The following is a 23,552-nucleotide window of genomic DNA, read 5'->3' as shown; positions in this document are numbered from 1 at the left end:
TTATTGTCCAATGCCTAGTGTTGTAAAGAGTGAAGTCGATGGGTCATTGCATTGTGCTGTTTAAGGCATATTTTACTAACTTCCAATAGGCTCAGTAATACTTCTGCACACCTGTGGCAAATCTTTTGCTAAGTATAGCATTTTATAATCTGTTTGTGCCAAAACAAGATATTGCATTTATATAGCTCTTGTTTGTACAATCTGTACCTCTATTTAAGCGTATTAAACTAATGGCAAATTTGTAAAAGATTGTTAAACAATGATGCAAGGTTAGAGACTTACCACGTTTCCTTGACAAGCTGCTCTGAAGGACGGTTGCCATTGAAGTTATTAGAGTGAAGGTTTTCATAATTAACTGACAGACTAAAAAAATTCCTTCTGTCTCCCCTCCTTTAGAATGAGTTCAGCAAAGGCAGATGCATTTTAAAAATGTTTTTTGAATCGGAGGTCTATTGTGCGAACTGGTTGCACTGTTTTATAACGTGGTTCCGGCTGCTCCTCTTTTTCTACAGACATTAATGTGGAGATGAAGATGATAAGCTTGATTCTCATTCTGTTACATGGGCTTAACAATATTAACTAGTAACTTGATCAAAAAACAGTATAAAATCAGTAACTGTTATGCCTCCATCAAAATAGAGCGGAGAATCAGGCCCTCTAAATATTTTGTGATTTTTAACAGTAATAGTACAGTTAATAATAGTTAGTAATAGAACAGTTAAAGTACCAGGTGGTACTCAACCACCTGGGTGACAGTGATCATCACCTGCTGGAATTTACTATCCAACGCAGGGTGGTGAAAGCAAGCAGCAAGGCAGAGGTCCTTGACTTCAGGAGGGCCAACTTCTGTAAGCTAAGGTTAATAGAAGAGGCATTGGGGTCTCAGAGCTTCAATAAGATGGGAGTCCAAGACGGGTGGTTGTTCCTCAAGGAGACGATCCTCCGAGCTCAAAGGGAGTCAGTCCCAATGTACACCAAGGGGGGCAGGAGTGCTAAGAAGTCCCCATGGCTCGGCGAAGGGATCCAGGGATGGCTGAGGGCAAAAAAGGAGGCATACAAACAGTGGAAGCAAGAGGCTATCACCAAGGGGGATTACACCTCTGTTGTAACTTGAAGCCAATTTAGGGGAACGTTATCATAAGAAACCACCTGATAATTTCCTCCTTGTTCTCCTAGAGTAGTAAGATTTAATCGATGTTAGGGCTGGAAGGGACCTTGAAGATCATCAAGTCCAGCCCCCTACCACAGGAGCAGGAAGTCAGCTAGGGTCAGCTAGGGTCCAAGGATCCCAGCAAGATAAGCACAACCCATTTGCCACCCCACAAGTGAGAGGGTAACAGAGCTAAGGGTTTTTTTATTGCTATTCCACTTCCTCTTCTCCTACTCCAGACAGGGAGTAAGTGTAAATGGGCAAAGTTATTTCTGTGTGCCTCTACCCAGTGCCTAGGCACCCCACATAATCAGATCAGGATTTTTATTTTCTTGTGAGCAGGGTGGACCCAGGGGAATGAGGCAGTGACCCCCATGTGTACTTCATGCACCGTGAGCTTTCTTGAGCTCACTGGCATGTCAGTGCATCTCCTATCATGAACTTTGCTTGTGTCATGAACTCTGAACTCACCAGCTGGTTGGCAGGAGGGCTGGCCAGAGCCCTGGCTTTCATACAGCTTGGAGACCAGGAGATGAGTTCCCCTCCCCTCCATGCTGAATTCATTGGAAGTGGAAAAGAGGGGATAAGCAGTGGCAGTGCTTTAGCCCCTGCCCTGGGCACTGAAGCTGCATGAAAACAGGGGATGAGTGTCACTGCCACTTGTCCTTTTTCCCCACTCTGATGCTGAATTCAGGAGGCGGGGGCAGGCAGGAGGAGGGTGAATAGCAGTGGCCCTCGCCCTCTGTGATCTGGAGCCTATGAAAGCAAGGACTCCAGCCAGACCCCACACCAACCAGCTAGTGAGCTGAGAGCTTGTAGCACGTACAAAGCTGTAGCAGGAACTACACTGACAGCAGAGCTCGCAGGCATCCAGGATCGTGGAGAATGGGATGTGGCTGTGGTACATAGGCAGTGACCCACTGTCCTCCCTGCCATCCTAGGTCCACCCAGGAATGTGAGGTGCAGACAGCAATCTAGCGTTCGGTATTTCCCCATCTGTGAAAAAGGATTCCTTGAAATTTCTTTTGCATATCAGCAGTACAAGACATTGAGGCTCCGATGCCCTATTACAAGTTAACCTTTTCCAACAGCAACAAAACAATATATGGGACACCTGAATTCCCTTCACACAGAAGAGAAAGTAACTGTGCTGTCCTGAGAAGCTGTGTGCTACCTGTTGGTGCATGTGAGTTTGTAATGGAGCCAGCTGTAGGCATAGTGAATACAATATGTACGTGCTTAGTTTCCTTTGCAGCAGTTTAAATTGATAAACCTTTTCACATTTTTCTCATAGGTTTTGGTGGGTCATGGAATCAGCAAGCAACACAAGTGTTGGGTGCAACGTAAGCAAAGACAACCAAAGTGAAAATTCCCCAAAAGCTAATGCTAACAGAGAGTCAAACGCAGTGGCAAACAAGTCATCAAATGATATTCTGGAAGCACTGCAAGGGGTTAGAAACCTCCCTGGGGAAACAGCAATAGAAAATGTAATGGAGAAAGTAAAAATGGCTAAGAATGGCAAGGAAAAACAAAGTAATGATTTAGACAGAACAGGATTGAAATGGAAATCAGAAAGTGAAGAAAGGCCTGCTGTGAAAAAAGAGGCAAGAATGTCAGAGCTTGACAATCAGCTAGTCGCCATGCCTCTGCCTCATATTCCTCTGAAAAGTCTAATGGATGTGGAAATAAAGTTGGTCTACATTGATGAGGAAGATATTACATATGAGTTCGCTGAGTCAGTGGTGTCTACCAGCACACAATCAACATGCCGAGATGCTGAAAAAGTAGGCTGTCTGAGCGCACCTAATTCCAGCTCTCTGCCGCAGATTGACAAATGGCTTCAGGTAGCCTTAAAGGAGGCTAGCACTTGCTATCGACAAAAGAAGTATGCTATAGCAGCAGGACAGTTCAGAACAGCACTTGAGGTATGAGATTAAAGGAGCACAGATTAATGATACAAATCTGACGTGCAAGGTTATAATTACACTCGAGTGGCTGACAACATTGTAATGAACAAAGGTCACGAAACTCGACAGAGTTTATGATTTCATCAGAACCTTGAGCTGCGATTTTGTGTAAAATCTGCAAATGAAGGGATATAAATAAATCCTGGAATGTGAGAGACAATATTATAAAACACAACAAAAAAGCTCATATGATTTGTGTTTTAGCAGAGCCCTGAGATGTATTTTAACAGTGCATAGAGAAAATTCAGGCTGATAGGGTGAGTTCAGTGCTCCTCAGTAACCTTATTTACCCATGTCTGCAACAGGGAGGAGTGAGCATGACCTAGTGGTTAGAGCACTAGCCACCAGAAGACCCATGTCCAAGCACCATTCTGCCTGAGGCTTCCTGTGTGAGGTTGGGCAAGTCATTTTGGAAATGTTTGCAGCGGTAGCGTATCCCATTAGGGGTGCTCCCAAACACACCCTACCTGCTTACTCCACTCACATGCTGTTGGCTCTCAGCTGCGGGGGCTGCCTGTCCGTTTTTCAGGCTCTGGGGCCCAGGAGCATGGCCACCTCCCCTTGTGGGGTCTGCTCCCTTTTGGGGTCTCTGGCATGCCAGCTGGAGGAGCTCCAGGCCACAGTCCAGAGACTGCGTGCCATCAGGGACTGCAAGTAGGAGATCGACTCCTACAGCCAGACCCTTCTCCCCCAGGAGCCAGGGGGTAGACCACGGTTTCCCTCCAGGACAAGGGAGGACTCGGGGATCTCCCATTCTGTCCAGTCAGGGGCATGAACCAAGGTGGTCAAGGGCCCTAGGCCCGCCACACCAAGGCCCCTGTCCTGCCAGAGCTTAGCAACAGGTACGCACCTCTTGCTGCTCCAGCAGAGCCTGCTGAGTTGCCAGCTCCCACAGGCAACATAGACCCAACAGCAGCTACTGCCCCCGCTCTCCCCAAGACAAAACGTGAAGTGTTTGTTGTGGGAGACTCCAACCTGAGGGGGACTGCGTCCAGTTTTGGGCCCCATAATTCAAAAAGGATGTGGAGAAGCTTGAGATGGTCCAGAGAAGAGCCACGCGCATGATCAGAGGTCAGGAAAACAGACCTTACGACGACAGGCTGAGAGCCACAGGGCTCTTTAGCCTGGAAAGGTGCAGGCTCAGGGGTGGTCTGATGGCCGCCTGTAAGTTATCGGGGTGACCACCAGGATCTGGGGGAACATCTGTTCACCAGAGGGCCCCAAGGGATGACGAGGTCGAACGGTCACAAACTCCTGCAAGACCGTTTCAGGCTGGACATAAGGAAGAATTTCTTTACTGTCCGAGCCCCTGAGGTCTGGAACAGTCTGCCAGCGGAGGTGGTTCAAGCGCCTACACTGAACACCTTCAAGAGTAAATTGGATGCTTATCTTGCTGGGATCCTATGACCCCAGCTGACTTCCTGCCCTTTGGGCAGGGGGCTGGACTCGATGATCTCCCGAGGTCCCTTCCAGCCCTGATGTCGATGAAATCTATGAAATACACCAGTAAAGCAGCTCCGGGTTCGCCCCCAGCAGCTCCTTTCAGGGACACCAGAGACTGAGAGCAGCCACGGAGAGATGCTCCCAAAGCATTTCACTGACATACCTCTCCATCAGAAGCATGTGAGGGGGAGGGGGTGGGCAGGGCATGCTCAGTAACATCCTGTGGCCACATGTAGATATACCCGGCTTCTTTCTGTGCCTCAGTTCCCATCTGCAAAATGGGATAATTGTTCTTTATTTCACAGGAAGATTTGTGAGGATTATTACATTAAAGATTGTAAAGGATTCAGATTCTAAAGATCCTCACATATTTCTTGCTGCCTCATTAACACATCTTTGTCCTAATTAGAGCCTTCTTATGGAGGGGAGCATAGTGATAGAGGTGTAACAGCCAATCAGCAATCGTCATTCTTAACTCATTTACATATTATTGATTAAAAATACAACCATGAGGGGGTTTTTTAGTTAAAAATCAAATCTTTGGCTGTACGTGTAAGAATAAATGTTGTTGTGATCTACACCCTAGATCCCTAAAACTGGGTCAGAACCACAGAAGGAAAGTGAGCATTGACCAGGCAACAGCCGCCCCATATTCCAAAATGAAGGCTCATCCTCCAATGTTCATCATTTACTGTATGAAGAAACTTTCAGCTCATCATAACTCCCGCTTACCTAAATCACTTTTATGTCTTTCCCCAAACCTCCCTTACCAGTTGTGATACTAATTGTTTAACTGCCATTGATTGACAGAAGAAATATATGTAGAGGTAGACAACTAAATGCTGATAGGCTGCAATGAGGCAGAAAAGAGTAAATCAATGTTCCCTCATACAATCCAAAACAGTGGGGAATAGTATCACTGCTGGCAGATGGAGAGAGAGCCATTGACCCCAAGGCCAGTAGAGACTACTGCGTTCTCTAGTGTGAGTTCTGTATACATCAGCCATGGAAATTTTCCCAAAAGTTGGGTTAAAGTAGGGCAATCCAACCAGCAGCCTGCAGGCCCCTGCAGCTGGCTTTCCCATTGTCATGCAGTGGGGAGTGCCCAGGAAAGTTGGGGCTTAATGCTTCTAGCACTTCTTGCATGGCAAGGAGTCACACACCACTGGTGCAGCCTGTGGGCTGGGAGTCAGGGATGTAGCCCACACAGTGGGGGGCTGGGGTCTGCATGCAGCGGAGGGAACAGGGAAGGTGAATGCCAGGGGAGGCTACCCTTGCAGCACATGGCCCATGTTGTACAGCCCTGGCCCCACATGCCAGCACTAAGTGCTGCCCCTGGCTGCCCCAGAGCTGGACAGTCCTAAGGTTTAAACATGTTTTCCAGAAAGATATCTAATCTTATTTTAAGGATTCCTCATTAGGGTGAGTCCATCACCTTCAAGGTGTTCCTTACCATTGACTACTGGGAAATGATGTATTGTTTCAAGTTTAAGTTTGCAACTTCAGCTTCTAGCCTTTGGATCTTTTGATGCCTTTGCAGAAGGCACCACTATTGGGTATCTCTTTCTGTATGGCAAGCCCTGTACCCAGTGATCGAGTTAACTCTTGACCCTCTGTTCAATAAGCTGAAATTTCATAGATTTCATAGACATTAGGGCTGGAAGGGACCTCGGGAGATCATCGAGTCCAGCCCCCTGCCCAAAGGGCAGGAAGTCAGCTGGGGTCATAGGATCCCAGCAAGATAAGCATCCAATTTACTCTTGAAGGTGTTCAATGTAGGCGCTTGAACCACCTCCGCTGGCAGACTGTTCCAGCCCTTGGGGGCTCAGACAGTAAAGAAATTCTTCCTTATGTCCAGCCTGAAACGGTCTTGCAGGAGTTTGTGACCATTCGACCTCGTCATCCCTTGGGGCGCTCTGGTGAACAGACGTTCCCCCAGATCCTGGTGGTCACCCCTGATAAACTTATAGGTGGCCATCAGATCACCCCTGAGCCTGCGCTTTTCCAGGCTAAAGAGTCCCATGTCTCAGCCTGTCATCGTAAGATCTGTTTTCCTGACCTCTGATCATGCGCGTGGCTCTCCTCTGGACTCTCTCAAGCTTCTCCACATCCTTTTTGAATTGTGGAGCCCAATATTGGACGCAGTACTCCAGCTGCGGCCTCACCAAGGCCGAGTACAAGGGGAGAATGACGTCCCAGGACTTGCTCGAGAGGCATCTATGGATGCACGCCAGCATTTTGGTCGCTTTACTAGCCGCAGCATCGCATTGCAGGCTCATGTTCTTCTTGTGGTCAATGATGACCCCCAAGTCTTTTTCTTCTGTAGTGCTAACCAACGTAGCACTGCCGAGCCTATAAGGGTGCTGCAGGTTTTTCCTCCCAAGGTGGAGAACCTTGCATTTTTCGGTGTTAAACACCATGAGGTTCTCGTCTGCCCATTTGCTGAGCTTGTCCAGGTCAGCCTGGATCACCCGCCTATCTTCTGGCGTGGATGCTTTGCCCCAAAGTTTGGTGTCATCGGCGAACTTGGCCAGTCCACTCCTAACTCCAATGTCCACATCGTTAATGAAGATGTTGAACAGTATGGGTCCCAGGACAGAGCCTTGAGGGACCCCACTGGTCACAGGGCACCACGATGAGTGACTGCCATCAATCACAACCCTCTGGGTCCGACCACGAAGCCAATTTCCCAGCCAGCGGATCGTGGTGGAGCCAAGGCCACAACCGGCCAGTTTGGCCAAGAGGTGATCATGGGATACCAGATCAAAAGCTTTTTTGAAGTCAAGATATATGACATCAATCTCTTCTCCCTTGTCCAGGTGATAGGTCACCTGGTCATAGAAGGAAATGAGATTGGTCAAACAAGACCTACCCGCAACAAACCCATGCTGGCTGTCCCTTAGGATGTTAGCCTGGGCCAGTCCCTCAAGGATGGCCTCCTTAATAAACTTTTCTAAGATCTTCCCCAGGATAGCAGTCAGGCTAATGGGCCTGTAGTTAGCCGGATCCACTCTCCTCCCTTTCTTGAAGATCGGCACCACATTGGCCTTCTTCCAGTCTTCGGGCACTACACCAGAGCGCCAGGAGTTTTCAAAGATCCGTGCCAGGGGCTGGGCTATGACGCTCGCCAGCTCCTTGAGTACCCTGGGGTGCAGGTTGTCAGGGCCAGCTGACTGGAAGGTAGCCAGCTTCTCAAGGTGTTCCTTCATGAGGTCAGCATTGATGGAGGGTAGGGGATCCCCCTCACCCAGATTTCCCTGTCCCATAGCAGGCATGGGCATCCCGTGTGACTGATGAAAGACTGACACAAAGTACCTATTTAATAGGTTGGCTTTTTCCTGGGCGTCAGTTGTCAGTTGCCCCATCTGGTTTAGCAGGGGTCCAACATTGCCCTTGCTTTTCCTCCGGCTCCCCACATATCTGAAAAAGGACTTTTTGTTGTCCTTGATGCCTGAAGCTAGTTGGAGTTCAGTTGCAGCCTTGGCTTTCCTTGTTTGCTCCCTGCAGGACCGGACCAGCGCAGAGTAATCCTCCTTGGAGGTGAATCCCATCCTCCAACCTTTGTAGGCTTTCCTTTTTAGCCACAGTAGGTCCGCTAGGTCCCTGGAGAGCCAGGGGGGCTGCTGTGCCTTCTTGCTGCCTTTCCTCCATGTTGGAATAGATTTAGTTTGTGCACTGAGGATCGCTTCCTTGAGAAGTAACCACTCTTCTTGAACTCCCATCTCCCTGGGGTCATGGTCCCTGAGGGCCTGACCGACAAGCCTCTTGAGCTTGTCAAAGTCGGCTTTTCTGAAGTCAAGGACTTCTGTGTTGCTGACTGACTTGCCAGCTTTACGGCAGATGGTGAAGGTGATCAGCTCGTGGTCGCTGTCACCCAACTTCCCATCAATCACTAGGTCGCTGATTAGGTCGTCCCCCGTAGCCAGTACCAGGTCAAGCAGCGCTTTGCCTCCTGTTGGCCCATAGACTTCTTGAGTCAGGTAGAGGTCATCCACGCACGAGAGAAAGCTTTGCGCCCGCTCAGATTTAGCTGAGTGATCTTCCCTCAAATGGTTGAGCTTATTAAGATTCACATGGTAAGGCTTGTTTTCTACCTTCTAAATCATTCTTGTGGACCCCCAAAGTCCTTTCAGAGTCACAGGTATCCAGTACAGTCTCCCATTCATTAGGTACAGCCTATTTTGTTCTCAGGGTATATTACCTTGTACAAAGCCTGTCGATAAGTGTTTTGGATTGTGATCATGTAACCAGGCAGTTCAGATGGTAACGTTATGATAACCTGCCATCCTTATTATTTATACTTCTCCAAACTTTGTGTCATCTGCAAACGTTGCCATCAAAGATTTTATATCACTTTCTAGATGGTTGATAAAAAATATTGAATATCTTTATATCAAGAATGAATCCCTTGCCCCATTCATTGACCTTTCCCCATCAACAGCTACACTTTAATCTCTGTCATTACCCTGATTCTAATCCAGCTAATGTGTACCTTATTATTTCCACATAAAGGAAGGGTTTTAATCACAGTGTAACATGGCAGTTAGTCAAATGCCTTGGAGAAATGCAAGTATACACTATCAACACCGCTGCCTTTGCCAACCAGACCTGTAATCTTATAAATAAGCAACAGGAGTAAAGCAATGCTTTTGTGATGTTAATACTCCAGTAAAAAGAAAAAAAAACCTACTCTGTTCTTTCCCTTATTGCAGCAATCTCATTTAAAAATTATTTTGGTAGTGAAACAGAAGTCACCTCAGAGAGATATGTCCTTCAGAGGTGGATATTCTTCATTTTTTGAAAATATAAGTCCTTTTTGACATTTCAGATGGGGAACCCCAAAACTGAGGTATCTAAAATCTCCATTCACTTCTGAAAATTGTAGCCAAGCTTGAGAATGAGACTCCCTGGGTTTGCCAGCATTAAACAAAATCCCCAGAGGATGGAGTAAAGGGGAGAATTCCCAGCACTGTAAGGACACAAAGACTAGAAACAGATATTTCACTGAAGCATGCCCAGCACATCTGATCACGCTCCAGGGATATCTATAGACAGCCCTGGTGAGTCTGCAAGCTGGGGAACACCTCCTCTTGCCCTCTGTGTTGGGGAGCAGAAGAATCCCCTGCAGGAGATTTCCCTCCATGTGCCTACAAGTGTGTAGAGGGAGGATGTGAACAGGGGCTCCCTCCTATCCACTTGCAGGTGTGCAGGGGAAAACTCCCTGTGCAAGGTCTGCCTGAGTGGGAGAGAGTGGGGTTTTCCTCTGCCCAGCCAGACCCATGGGCAAGGTCTTTACCTACTCAGCCTGACCCAGGGCAGGGTCCAGCTGGCCAGGGAAGTGCTACAGAGGTAATAGATGTCTGCCACAATAAAGTAGTAGTCTATTACCACCTTTTGTTGCACAACTGGTTTTCCTTTCATGTGGTGCAAAAAAGGGTAAGGATAGCTCAGCATTTATGCCACCTTTTAAGATTTTATGGCAGCACAAGTGAGACACCAGGCAATGCCTGTTTCCACTCAAATGGTAAAAATTGGTGTTGCATTTCTTAAAGGAGAACACCTTTTGCCCTGGGATCTTACAGACATACAAGGCTGTTTAAGTGCCTTGAGGTATGTACAAAAGTGCTGTGTGTGTGTTTTACAGTTCTGTAATTTAGAGCACTTTTTATAGTGCTATAAAGGTACAGCGCTCTTAAGCATGACAGAAGTGCAGTGTTTGATTTGGGGGGAGGAGCCCTGAGCTTCCCTTCACTTTGCAGGCTAGGAGACAAGGAGCACCCCGCAGCCTTCTGGGGCTTCTCCACTGGTCAGAAATTTGACCAGCGCACAGAAGTTATTTAAAGCACTATAGGCTGCTAAAGAGCTGTAAAATACCATGATTCAAATGTAATACCCCAACCATTTTTAAAGTGCTGTAAAGCCATGAAGTTCTGTTAAGTCATGGCAATAAAGTGCTTTATATGGCAAAACAGCGACTTCTGTACACACCCTTGAAGTATGCTAGATAAAATGTGTTAACACTTTTTTCTCAAAACAAAACTGTGTAGTCACAGCTCATTCAAGATCATTGCTAGAGGGGCAGCTTATGTAAAGGGCTGTGCCACCCCTATTTCATCCTAGGCTTTGACTTTAGTTAGAACTGCCTTAAATGAGGCATCTGCTTATACCCAAAGAAATGACAAGAGGGGAAAACAATGGGATACAAAATTACAGTCACATGGCCCAAGTTTCCTGGAAGTCAGGGCTACCAACAGTTACACTAAAACTGATTGTGCAAAGTTGGAACATTATACCCAGATTTCTACAGTTCTGCTAATCTCTGCTAATTATATTGGAAATCCCTTGTATTCTAACCATGTCATTCATATTGTGCCAGAAGAAGTCATGGTTCATAATAATCATATAATGGGCAAAGATTTAGACGTAATCAGATTTTAGTTCCCCTGTCATGTTTCCATAATGCTGCTATAAAACCGACATAATCACAAAAAGCACCAGTTATTTAAACACTTTATCAGATTGACATACGGTATCTCCCCCTCTCTCTCTTTTTAACAATGTAAGATAACAGAAATCGGATTACAATTGCTGGGAACAGACTATGATAAACTGTTTGGTTCTGCACACAAGCAACCTTAATGATGGCATCAGTCTCTCTTAATTATTAGTGATCAGCCTGTTATACTTGTATCATCCTGTAGCCAAGGCTGCATCAGAAGAGGTAGCACTATGGCATTTTGAAAGTAGTGGTTTTAGTAGTTTGCAGAGCTCTCTTTTAATTCTGAAATAATGGTCTCTATCTAAGGACCAGCTTAGAGAAGCCTAGAGGAGAGGAAAATAGTCTTCATGTTTGCCCCAATAGGTAATAAAAAACCTCATTCATAAGAGTTAAGTATTTAGTATCCTATCTTTGTCTTACCCAAATGATAAGAGCTCTATAATGGAAAACTCTACAAGAAAATGGTGGGAGGATTACAGTTGAACTGAGTCAAGACTCATGATTTTTCTTCTTAACTGTATCACTGATGTGCTGTGTTATCTTTACTGTGGTCAAGCTCCTTTTCCATGGTTTGACCAGCACAGGGTGCCCTGCTAGGGAGTACACTGCCTTCTTGGGATGCTAGTCTGCCATAACTTGTGGGTTTTATTCTATCCCAGAGAAGGAAACCGGCTCTGCCATCAGGGCTCTCTTTCTATTAGTCCAAGAATAATCAGCTGTGGCCTGGAGTGAGACCTCACAGGCCTATAATGGAGGCTCCTCCAACATCTTTATCCACACCACAGGCCTCCTATTTGATTAGGGGCTCCTGCTATTAAGGCTTCACAGACAGGAGCTAAACACAGTACCTTCCTGGTCGACTTCGAGGAATCCCCCATAGTCCATCAGTCACAAAAATAAACAAGGGTGGGTCTCTCCCCCCCACCACTGTCTCTCTCCAGCACAGGGTTCCTCCCTTTACCATTTTTTGTGTCCTTTTAGGTCCTTCTCTGAATATTCCCAGCCTATCCCTGGGAGTGCTGCACCAAAACTGGCTCTCCAGTAGGGCTGTGCAAAGCTTTCGTCCCTGATTCAATTCGGCGGAGATTTGCCCTGATTCAGTGGCTGAATCTCTAAATCCGAATCAAATCAGAGGACCCTTTAATCTCTCTCAATCGAATTGGAACCCTCTGAATCCATTTGGAGAGATTTGGAAAGATTCAGCGATACGGACATGGACACAGCTTTAAATGTCTTTTCTATATACCTCTAGGTAGCAGGCAGCTCATGAATGCTGCGATGCTGGGGCACATGGAGTGTCCCACAGGAGCACGGGGGGCTTCCCAGTGGGCTTGGCAGCAGATCTGGAAGTGGACCAGAAGCACTTCTGGTCCACTTCCAGATCCACCAGGGAGCGCACTGGGGGCTCCCCTGCCCGTCTCTGGCTCAGTGACTGGTGCCTCCTGAGTTGGGGGTGGGGGGCACCCGGGGTCCCCCGTAGCCAATTGCCAAGCCAGGAGGGTGCAGAAGTACTTCCAGTCCACTTCTGGGTTCACTGCCGAGCATATGCTGCCCACCTCCCCAACTCCTGTGGGATGCTCCATGCATCCCAGCATCGCAGCGTTCATGAACCATACCTCGAAGTATGTAGAAAAAGCATCACTGTGCCCAATTCAGGCCGAATCCGAATCAAATAGGCCCAGCTTCACCCACCCCTGCTCTCCAGCTGCCCTGCTCCATCTATCACTGCAGCTCAACCTGTTGCTAGCGAGGCAGCTTGTCTCCTGGATGCTGAGGAGAAGGGAGTGAATGGGGATTTCCTCCCCCTGACTCCCCTTGCTCTCCTGCATTTACCAAATCATTTCAGCTCTCTACCTCAATTTACTCATCTGTAAAAATGGGGTCACTTGGCACATCTACACAAGATGCTTTACTGTGCAGTAGACTAATCTTCTGTGCACTAAAGCTTTGCTGTCTGTATGTGCAGGGCATTTACTGCACAGTAAATTAGGCTTCTGTGCAGTTAGCTGTACCTATAAATACAGGTACTAGATTAATTGGACAATATGCAACTGCAAATCTGCTCCTGGTCAGCCTAGGAAGCAGGGGGTCACAGGAGACAGGGAGCTCTCTGTCCTGGCCCTGGTGCTGCTCCACTCCCAGTTCCCCCTAGGAGCTGGGAGCTGATCAGCGCTGAGAGTGGGGAGTTCTCTGCCCCTGTCCCAACTCCCGCTTCCAGGGCCTGCCCCCTGGAGCCAGGTTCCAGGGCACACCCGCCCCCAGAGCAGTCACGGCTACCCCCTGGAGCAGCTCTACACAGGGGAGACATGACTGCTCCAGGGAGTGGGTGGGGGTTGGGTTCCCAGCCCCTGCCTACTTCCTGGAGCAGCCAGCTCCACACTGCACAGAGCTGCTCTGGGGGCAGGTGGGGCTGCTCCAGGGAGTAGGTGGGGGCTGGCTTTCCAGCCCCCAATCACTCCCTGGTGTAGCCAGCTCCACACCAAGCACAGCAGGAGGTGCACCAGTGAAACCCTTGCTGAGAAGAGAAGCCCTGCCTGGTAGAGGCCTCACTTTGTTTGTCCTGATGGGCACAGGGCCAGGAGAGCTCTGCCCACTGAAGTGGCAGCTGTCTCCCAGCCCAATGTACATGAGGTCCCCTCCTGATGTACACAGGACCAGGAGAGCTCTCAACCATGTGCCTATTAGAACTAGCTCTGTACCCCTTGTCAGTGCATGGGCTAGCACCCAGGGGATCCTGGAGCTCCCTCTGGCTGCTACAGTGGGGCAGGGCAGGGTAGGAACAGCTCTGTACCAGGTTGCTTCCATTGGGAGCAAATCTGCTCCCAACAGGGAGCATGTATAGACATGGTCCTGGGAAAGGCTTACTGTGCAGTATTTTACTGTGCAGTATGTCACTCCACAGTAAGCCTAATGCTAATTAATAGTACATGTAGGCACGCCCACTTTGTGTGTGTGCACACACACGCACACACATGCATTTGTGTGTATGTGCATGTGCATGTGCTGTAATTTAATTGATAGACATTTGTAAAATGCTTCCAGTTTCTTAGGAGATGAACACTATATTAATGCAAAGAAACAGTACTATTATTATTACTACAGAACCCTTCTCACTTTAATTTGTGGACCTGTGTCTTCTTTGCTAGAAAAAAAGAAATAGCCTATGATAGGAAGAAAAAAAACCTGTTGCTTCAGGGATAAATGATTATTTTAGAAAGGAAATGAAAAGTGTAACTGGAAACCAGGCATCCCAGTAAAAAAATATTCCTTCCCGGGCTTGTAGGTGTAATGAGTGGGATATCCATATAACAGTAAGGCTGGAAGGGATCACAATTTCTGTCCATATCCTTGTCTGGGGAAGCATCAAGTAGACCTTAAATATCCCAGAAAGATGCTTATCTAAGGTTCTTAAAAACAAGTAATAGAGACTCGACAAATTGTTCCAGCACTTAATAGCCTAATAATTAAAAGTATTTCTCAATAACTAATTCAAAACTCCCTAGCTGCAGGTGAAGTTGATTACCACTTGTCCTAACTTCAGTGGACAGGGAGATAATTAATCACCATCCTCTTCATAGCAACCTTTTACATGTTTGAAGACTCATACCATGCCTCCAATGAGTCTCCTCTAGACCAAGGAAACCTCATTCTTTTCGCTTTTCCTCACAGGCCATGTTTTCAAAGCCTTTTATGATTTTTGTTGCCGTGGGCTATCTCTAATTTCCATATACCTTTCTTAACACACAGTGCCCAGAATCTGGATGTGATACTCTGGCAGAAGCCTCACCACTGCTGAGTGAGTGTGTCCTATGTAAGTTACTCCTGTTAATATATCCAAGAGTGAGATTAGATTTTTTTTTCATTGGCATCAAATTGTCCATTCACATTCAGGTTGCAGTCCACTATAACCCCCAGATTCTTTCCTGCTGTACTTCTGCCTACTTAGATAGTCACCATTTTGTTTGAGATGAAGTAGGGGCTTAAACCCTCCGTCCCCTCTCTCACGAGCATGAAACTCCAGATGGGGTCTGCCTAGCAGGGATGCAGCAGCCCCTGCCAGGCTTTCCCCACTCCCTGTTTGAGCGGTGGAGGTGAGGGGCAGGGCCAGATGCTAGCCCTCAGCTGGCAACCTGAGGCAAAGGGGGACAAGATTTAAACCAGGCAAGGTGGGGGGAAGCTGGCAGGGGTTGCTGCTCCTTTGCCAGGCAGACCCTGGCTGGGGTCAGATGCTGGTAGAAGAGGGGAAGGAGGGGCGATTAAACCCCTCTCCTTCCCCTCTACCTCAGCATGCTGCCTGGGGTCTGCCCATGTCCCCTGCCCCTGAGTGGGGAAAATCCTGGCAGGGGCTGCTGCCCCTCAGCCAGGCAGATCCCGACTGCAATCCCAAACAGTGTTTCCCACTCCCACCCCCACCCCTTCTCAGCTAGCCAGAGCAGTGATAGTGCTCTGGCTGGAGAACAGAGCAGACAGCTGGAGCAGACAGCACAGCCCTGCCCAGCCCAGGGATGCAAAGCATCCTGGGATTCTGGGGGACTGAGTTAATGTAAACCAGGAAGGAGTCTGGGACAGAAGTGCCTTAAACCAGTTTGATCTAAATCAGTTAAGTCTGATACTGCATTCAACCAGGTTTATCTTCAACCAGTTTCAGCCATTCTGAAAATGGTTTATGTGCACTGAACTTCTGTCCTCTTGCAGGTTTAAACAGGTTTGTGATTATTTAAATGGATTTGTGTGTAACTTCTGTCCCCAGCCTTTAGAAATAAAGCCTACTGACATCAAGCCTAACTTTCTGATATTCAAGGAGTAAACTTACAGTAAGCCTATCTTCAGACCCTTCTCTTATGTAGTAGTTTATTGAGCAGACCAAAGCAATTACAGATGTAGAAGCTGCAGTGTTTTAACGTATCCCTTCCGGACACAGTCCACAATATTTCTACACACCTCAGAATTATATACAAGAGATCTTGCTCCTCAGGTGTGAAAGCTCTTATAGTTATGGTTTCTGTGGTAACTGTGAGTGAGATTCCAATTGCAAGGTGATCACAGTTATCATTCCAATGTAAGGAAATTGTTATTGCATTTTGACATTCATTTGTTGCAGTTTGATGCCATGACTTGGGCAACCATGTATGTAACTTGAAGCATGTGAGTATTCCCACTAATGTCAAGTGCTATGTTGCTTAATGTAATAATAACAGCAGTTTGTCAAAATGTCTTTTGTGTACCTACCGATAGATTTATAGGGATCAACATTCTTCACCCTGTAAGTGATGCCATTAGTAGTTATGTCATACTGGAATCGCGTGCATAATGTTATATTAATATATTTGTTAATATATTTGTTGATATATATTAGGGCTGTGCAAAGCTTCGGTCCCTGATTTGAATCAGCGGAGATTTGGCCCCATTAAGCGGCCGAATCTCCAAATAGGAATTGATTCAGGAGACCCTTTAATCTCTCTGACTCGAATTGGAACCCTTCAAATGGATTTGGAGAGATTCAGAAAGATTCAGCGATTCAGACATAGACACAGCTTTAAATGTTTTTTCTATATACCTCTAGGGAGCAGGAGGCTCGTGAATACTGCAGTGGTGGGGCAGATGGACCATTCCACAGGAGCATGGGGGGCTTCCCAGCGTGCCTGGCAGCAGAACCCAGGAGCACTTCCAGTCCACTTCTGGGTCCACTGGGGAGCACGCTGGGGGACCACCACACTCCCCCATCTCAGCAGCTGATGCCTCCAGGGTCTGGGGGGGCACCCGGGGTCCCCCCACAGCTGATTGCCAGGCCAGGGGGGTGGGGGGCCCCCCTGCACACTTCCCAGCTGACCCGGAAGTGTGCCAGAAGTACTTCCAGTCCACTTCCCGGTTCACTGCTGAGCACATGGGCCCCCCCTCCATGCTCTTGTGGGACGCTTCATTCACCCCAGCAGTGCAGCATTCACGAGCCATGCCTGGTACCTTGAGGTATGTAGAAAAAACATTTAAAGCTGTGTCTGTGGCTGAAACGCTGATTCTCAGAATCAGCATCGAATCTTCAGATTTGGATTCAGCCATATCGAATCGGGGACAGTGATCTGAATCAATTAATCGAATCACTGTCCCTGATTTGGGCCGAATCCAAATCCAAATTGAGTACAGCTAGCTTCGCACACCCCTAATCTGTTAATATATTTGTAAATATACTAAAAGCTGATGATCATTACAGACATCCAAAAGGTGGTATTATAGGTAGGAAACCTGGTCACCTTTTACTATTTCTACGCCATTTAGCTGCCATTAAAATAATCTGAAGGGGCTTTTTGCTACTATATTACTGCTGCTCTGTGACAGGACAAAATAATGCTGCCTTGGAGAACTCTCATCTCTGGAGCTTGAGAATTAAATGGTTTCTGCCACAAGCAAAGAAAATAGCTGAAGAAATCAGGGCACTAGTCCCTTTACTTTGGCAATATAGTGTGTGGAAAGAGAAGCACTATAAATTCACATTAATTTTTGGTCTCCATCTGTTGAAAGAGAGAAAAATAGGACTTGAGCATCTGGATTGCTAGAAGAGGATATGAAAAATAACTCTTAAGCTTGAACAAGCTCAATGGAAACCAGCCATATAAAATATATATATCATTGGAGCCACTTTATTAATAGCTTTGCTAGCAAGTGACATCGGACCTTTGTGGATATCAAAAGATCTGGTCTCAAACCGTTCTTCCTGGTATCAGATAGTATAAGTCTTTTACAAATGTAAATGTTACAGATTGCTGCCCTGTAAATAATCTTCGCTTGGTCATTAAAGAAACAAATGAAGGAAGCTGATGAGTACTGTGTTACTTAGGATAACAGAAAGAATCCCACAGTATCTCAGTAAGTACAGTATTTGGTATACCATGTGTCTCTGGGATATGAAATGCATCCCACGAGTGAGGTGAAGACCTCAAATAAAGTGTGATTAATTCACAAGAGTGCTATTGTGGTCTTTTCCATGAGTTGGATTATTTCCATGTTCCACAGATGGTCATTATGGGCTCTGTTCCTATGACAGTGAAACAAACATTAGTATCATATTTTTAGTGCATATTCGGTTTGTACATTAACTCTTTGAGTAACATACACCTTTGTGATTGACTGTCTGCAGGAAGACTGTGCATGCTCTGTCTCCTATGCAACAGCAAACATGAAGGACACATAGTCTGAGAGAGAAAATATTGCACTGGTGTACTGTGGGCTTAATTAGAACTAGGCAATAAAATACAACTGAAGCTTCCATCATGTAGCTTTGATGCCCGTCTTCTGTGCAAAATGAGTTTGAAGCAAGGATGACTATTTCCCAAACAGCTGCCATACCTATTCAAGACAGAAGGCCGGTCTTAAATATTCTGGCCATAGATGGTGCATATTAGGCATTGCTTGCTTGGAGGCAGTGTGGATTCACTTGCTGCAGTGGGACTTCTGGAAGGCATTGTGCACAGTGGCTTTTGAAGTCGCGAGGGAGTGGAGCCAAAGCAATATCCCCCAGAATGTCTTAGATGTTTCTCTCTTGTTAACTGTTGAGTTCTTGTTAGCTGTTGTGAGTGCCTGTCCCAAGGAGTACTACCAGGGAGCAACTGCTTTGCTTAGGAGAGAATGTGGCTAATCCATGCACGGGGGCAGAAGGAAAAAGAGTGGAGCCTTTCTGCATTTTGCTTCTTCATTGCCCCTGCACAAGGGGCCAGCAGCAGCTGGACCTATATGAAATGCAAAACCTCAAGGCAGCATGACGGGTTAAAACTGGACTTTCAGGTCTAGCACAGTTTTGCTTTTCAGAGCTAAAAATCAAACCCTTCTGTCTTTTTATCATGATCATTAGAAGAGCCTCTAGGAGCTCCACCAAGGTGGACTGTGCAAAGCCTTGAACTGACAAAGAGCAAATATAGTCACTGCTGCAGAAAGCTTACAGTCCAGGTACTGCGCTTCAGAAGTATTGTTTTCATCCTCTAATAACAAAGTAGCTTCCTCAATACAACTTATTCATTTAACTTTGTTGAAGAAAGGCCTGATAATCAGCAGCTTTTCTCTCCCTATGGTACAATCACTATAATTTTAGGCTGCAAAGCTAAGAAATTGATTTTTTCCACTGGTACTTATTGTCTTTTATTGCCACAGAAGATTTTAGATTGAGGATGTGAAACTTACAGGCAGCTCAACTCTGACTCCGGGAGTAGAAGGGATTCTGGTTTAATGATCCATTTGGGCATACCCCTACCTTTTGATCACTGAATTTGAATCTTAACTATCTTCTAGGCATTTGTACCTTGTCTTTCACCATGGCACACAATTAAAAACTGCACAGTCATTTTTCTATAAGGAATTCTACTCTGCCCTACTCTCTTTTTTTGAGCTTCTGTTACTTATTTGGTTTACAATGTGTTTGTCCTCAAAGGAATGCTACATTTTAAATCCATAAAACAATGTGCTTCCCCAATTACTGAGCTACAAAAAAAAAAATCCTATGGTAGAAAAGACAGAGCACACTTTAGTATCATATCAGAGCCAAAGCTGATCAGTCCATTTTAAATCAACTATAACTGGCACTCTCATATACCGTTAAATTATTTACCTGAAGCTGATGGACTTTCAAAAAGCACAAAATATTTTCCTGCTTCTTTGAAAACATTAAAAAGCAACATAATAATAATACTAGTTTTAAAAAATCCCTATTCCTTATCTGTTACTTACAGCTGAAAGTCCCATTACTGTGTGTGAGTGAGAGGCAAATGCAACACTACCAGTGGGAAACTTAGATAAGGTCCATTCCATAGATCCCGCCTAGTGTCATTGGTGTCTCTGGCAGTGGTTCTTAACCTTTTTAGTCTCAAGGCAAACTTTATTAGAATCAAGGCACCCCTTGGAAAATGCTACCTCTTAGCTTTCACTTCTTTTTAGCTACAGAAAAATCGTAGAGCCATTCTTCTCTTGCAAAGAACATAGATCAGAACAGGGCAGAATGTTTTTGATACTATGGAATCCTATTTAAAGTCTCTGGATCTGTCTTGCAATTCAGTAGTAGGTATCTGCACATCTAACAGTGTGTGTCATCCTTTGGAGGATTGTGTGGGACCAAGGGTACTGTAGTACTGTAACAGGAGGACATCCTAGGGGCCACCATGATCACACCTGACACCCCTTACCGTACCCAGTTAGTCTATAAAGCACCCTCAATTCTCGCCCGCCACGTCTTTGATGTCAAATATATAATAGGGAGGCTGCCTCTTCATCTCCCTGGACACGGTTTTCCTCCTGTACACTGGCCCCATTTCTGTAATGGGTGTTTCTGTGCACCACAGCCTTATGGGCCATGCATGGCTCCAACCACCCCTGTACCACACCCGAAGCCTCGCTGATGGAACTGACATTCTTCAGTCTCACTCTGTCTCCCTGGCGCTCGGGCTCTCCACAGCCTTGTCTCGCATTGTGCCTCTCTGGCGCTCGTCAGTCGCTGTCCCCTCTCTGGGGCTCGAGGTCAGCACACCTCAATGCCGCATCCTCCCTGGCGCTCAGGTCGGCACATCCCCAGTGCAGCACCTTCTCTGGCGTTAAGGGTCAGCTCACCCCCAATGCTGCGCCTTCTCTGACACTTGGGTTGGCACACCCCCAATGCTGCACCTTCTCTGACGCTTGGGTTGCACGCCCCTAATGCAGCACCTTCTCTGGCGTTAAGGGTCAGCTCACCCCCAATGCTGCGCCTTCTCTGACACTTGGGTTGGCACACCCCCAATGCTGCGCCTTCTCTGACGCTTGGGTTGCACGCCCCTAATGCAGCACTTTCTCTGGCATTAAGGGTCAGCTCACCCCCAATGCTGCACCTTCTCTGGTGTTCAGGGTCAGCGCACCCCCAATACTGCACCCTCTCTGGCATTGGGGTTCCCACGCTGCTGTGGACCCCCTTTGAGGCCTCTTCCATCCCCTTATAGCCTCACCCAAGCCACCGGTAAAACAGCAAACAAAACACAAGCCCCTGAGCTATAACATAAATTCATGCCACTTGGCTAAAATGTCCTTTTGAGCCACCTCAAGGGTGCTCCAGCTCTCACCCGTCTCAAGCTCACCCGTGCATTCAGACCTCTTCCCTCTACTCGGTCAGATAGAGCTCCTTCCCCCTTGGCTGCCAGCAGGGGACTGCCTGCCTGGCCTCAGCCCTGGGGTTTAAATGGGAGCCAGGCCCTGCCCCTTCCGGTCAGCTGACTGCTAGCAGGTGTGGGTCACAGGCTCCCTTCGGTTGCCATGGTAACCCAAAGCTGGGCTCCTTCCTCATGGCTCCGAAAGTAGCAGCACTTTAGTGCCCTGCCACAGGTACCATGGTTGAAAATCAGTAGTCTAGGGCAGGGGCAGCCAGGGCAGGGCCACTTAATGAGTTTTGATAAGCTATCAAGGGCCACAAGCAGTGCCGGATTTAGGCGTGAGCTACTTAAGCTATAGCTTAGGGCCCCAAATATGAGGGGCCTCTACCTAAGAAAAAAAATGGATGTTTTCATTCTAATGTGACGAAAATATACATATATATGGCTCCACAGTTATTATTCATATTAAGTTCATAATTTTGTGCAGAAATAATAATACTTCATCTTAAAATTTCAGGAAAATTCATTTTCGTGGATTATTCTTATCATATGGTGCCTCTTAAACTGGACATATTTTAGGGCCTTAGCATGTCATAATCAGGCGCTGGCCACAAGGGTAGTCCCACCCCCTTGGCAGATGCCCCGCCCCTGGTTGTCATCTGGGGACCAGAAGTCCCGCCCCTAACCCCTGACGTTTGCCACCAGAAGTCCCTCCACTTGTCCCCATAAGTATTCCTTTTGGGGGAGGGTTGTCATCTGAACCAGAAAATAGCCAAATCATACACTAAAAGTCAAACATCTACTATAATATATTTTAATTTTATTACAAAAAATATTTTTGTCATGATTTGTGTTTGTGCGGTGTATATAGAGGTGACTGCATAATAGGTCAAAAATAAAGTCTTACTCTTGTATATTGTGTGGGGGAAGTGTGTGGGGTGTGGCTGGGGGGGCCTATGGTGAGGTGTGGGGGGTTCATTTGGGATTTGTGAGGGGGTGTGGCTGTGTGTGAGGGGTGTAGGATATGTTGCGGGGTATGTGTATATGTGGGGGAGTTGTAGGGGCAGGGTGTGGGTGTGCAGGGTTTGAGTTGTGTAAGCGAGGGTGGGGGGAGCAGGGACTCCCTCACATGCATTCCCCTCCATGGTGCACAGCTGCCGCTGGTGGTGGCAGCAGCAGGTGGGGGCCCTTGGGGTGCTCATGGCTCTGCTCCCCCATGGTGCATGGCTCAAGCCAGCACTGGACAAGGTGACAAGAGGCACAGCCAGGCCAGCCCACCTCTATCGCACAGGGCTCCCCGCTATGCACATGCAGCTCCCACCACTGCAGGAAGCCTTGCATGATAGAGCCTGCTGGCTCCATCATGTGGAGCTGCCCCCAGTAGCACATGAGTGCTGAGAGTTGCACAAGCACTGAGGGGAGCCCCATGTGATAGAGGCAGGTCAGGTGGCCACGCTCCTTGCTGCCACGTAGAGTGCTGGCTGGAGCAATGCCATGAGTGCCCTGAAGGCTCCTGCCTGCTGCTGCTGCATCTGCTGCTGCCACCGGCAGTGGAAGCTGTGCACCATGGGGGGAGCTGTGCACCCATACCCCCCACCCTCCCCCACATCCCACACCTCCTACCCTTCCTCATACCCACATCCTGCCCACCCAAGCTCCTCACTCCTGATGCCCGCCATGGGCATGGACTCCATGCTCCTGCTAGCCCCAATCCCATGCTCCCTGCCTCCACCCAGCTACAGCCCCCTCCCCGCTGCAGCTTCCCCCACCCCCACCACTTCCCTACCTGCTGCCTGGTGTAAGTGCCGCAGCAGGGAGACAAGGAGGAGCTGCTGGACACTGGGGAAGCTGAGCATGTCCCCTGGTGGCTTCAGCAGTGTCAGCAGCAGTCCCGTTCAGCAACTGCATGCTGGCTGGGCCAGACCCTTCCACCCGGGAGGTTAGGGGCAAGGGGCATGGGCTGGGTGGAGTACAGTTAGGTGGTGGGCAACCACGAGCTAGATGGAATTGTCTGGAGGGCTGGATCCTCCCTACAGGCCGTATTTTGCCCACCTCTGGTCTAGGGGTTAAGATGCTAACCTGCAGCTTAGAAGACCTAGGTTCAATTTCCTAATCTGCCACCAGCTTCCTATGAGACCTTGCGTAATAGTTTATAAGTTGATTATATTCTGGCCCTAAAGTGTGTCAACTTAAGTATCATAATGCCCAAAATTTAGGCACTTTGCTACAGGAAAGTGAACCCAATTGGCTAGGTTAGTTGTCTAGGTTTCCTTTATAGTGAATGGACCGGCTTTCAATGACAATCCAAATTGCCTGGTCACTTGGCAGAGCTGTACCTACAGATAGACAATAGGTGATGGTAGAAACTCCTGTCCCTCCTTGCTAAAGCTGCTTCTATC

At 47.4% G+C, this 23,552-nt stretch overlaps 1 protein-coding gene across 1 annotated transcript in view; it reads left to right on the top strand.

The window, feature by feature from the left end:
- Window positions 1-2,457: 2,457 nt before the first annotated feature.
- SPATA16 (spermatogenesis associated 16) overlaps window positions 2,458-23,552 on the top strand; it is a 131,987-nt gene continuing 110,892 nt past the window's right edge. Inside the window, exon 1 of the mRNA XM_090054135.1 lies at window positions 2,458-3,075. Within this exon, the coding sequence (XP_089910261.1) occupies window positions 2,458-3,075 (618 nt within the window). The remainder of the gene's footprint in view (window positions 3,076-23,552) is intronic.

This window comes from Crocodylus siamensis, chromosome 6 (genome assembly GCF_052110815.1).
Source record: "Crocodylus siamensis isolate JL-2025a chromosome 6, ASM5211081v1, whole genome shotgun sequence".
Lineage (NCBI taxonomy): Eukaryota > Metazoa > Chordata > Crocodylia > Crocodylidae > Crocodylus > Crocodylus siamensis.
This window is presented reverse-complemented; position numbering and strand designations above follow the sequence as displayed.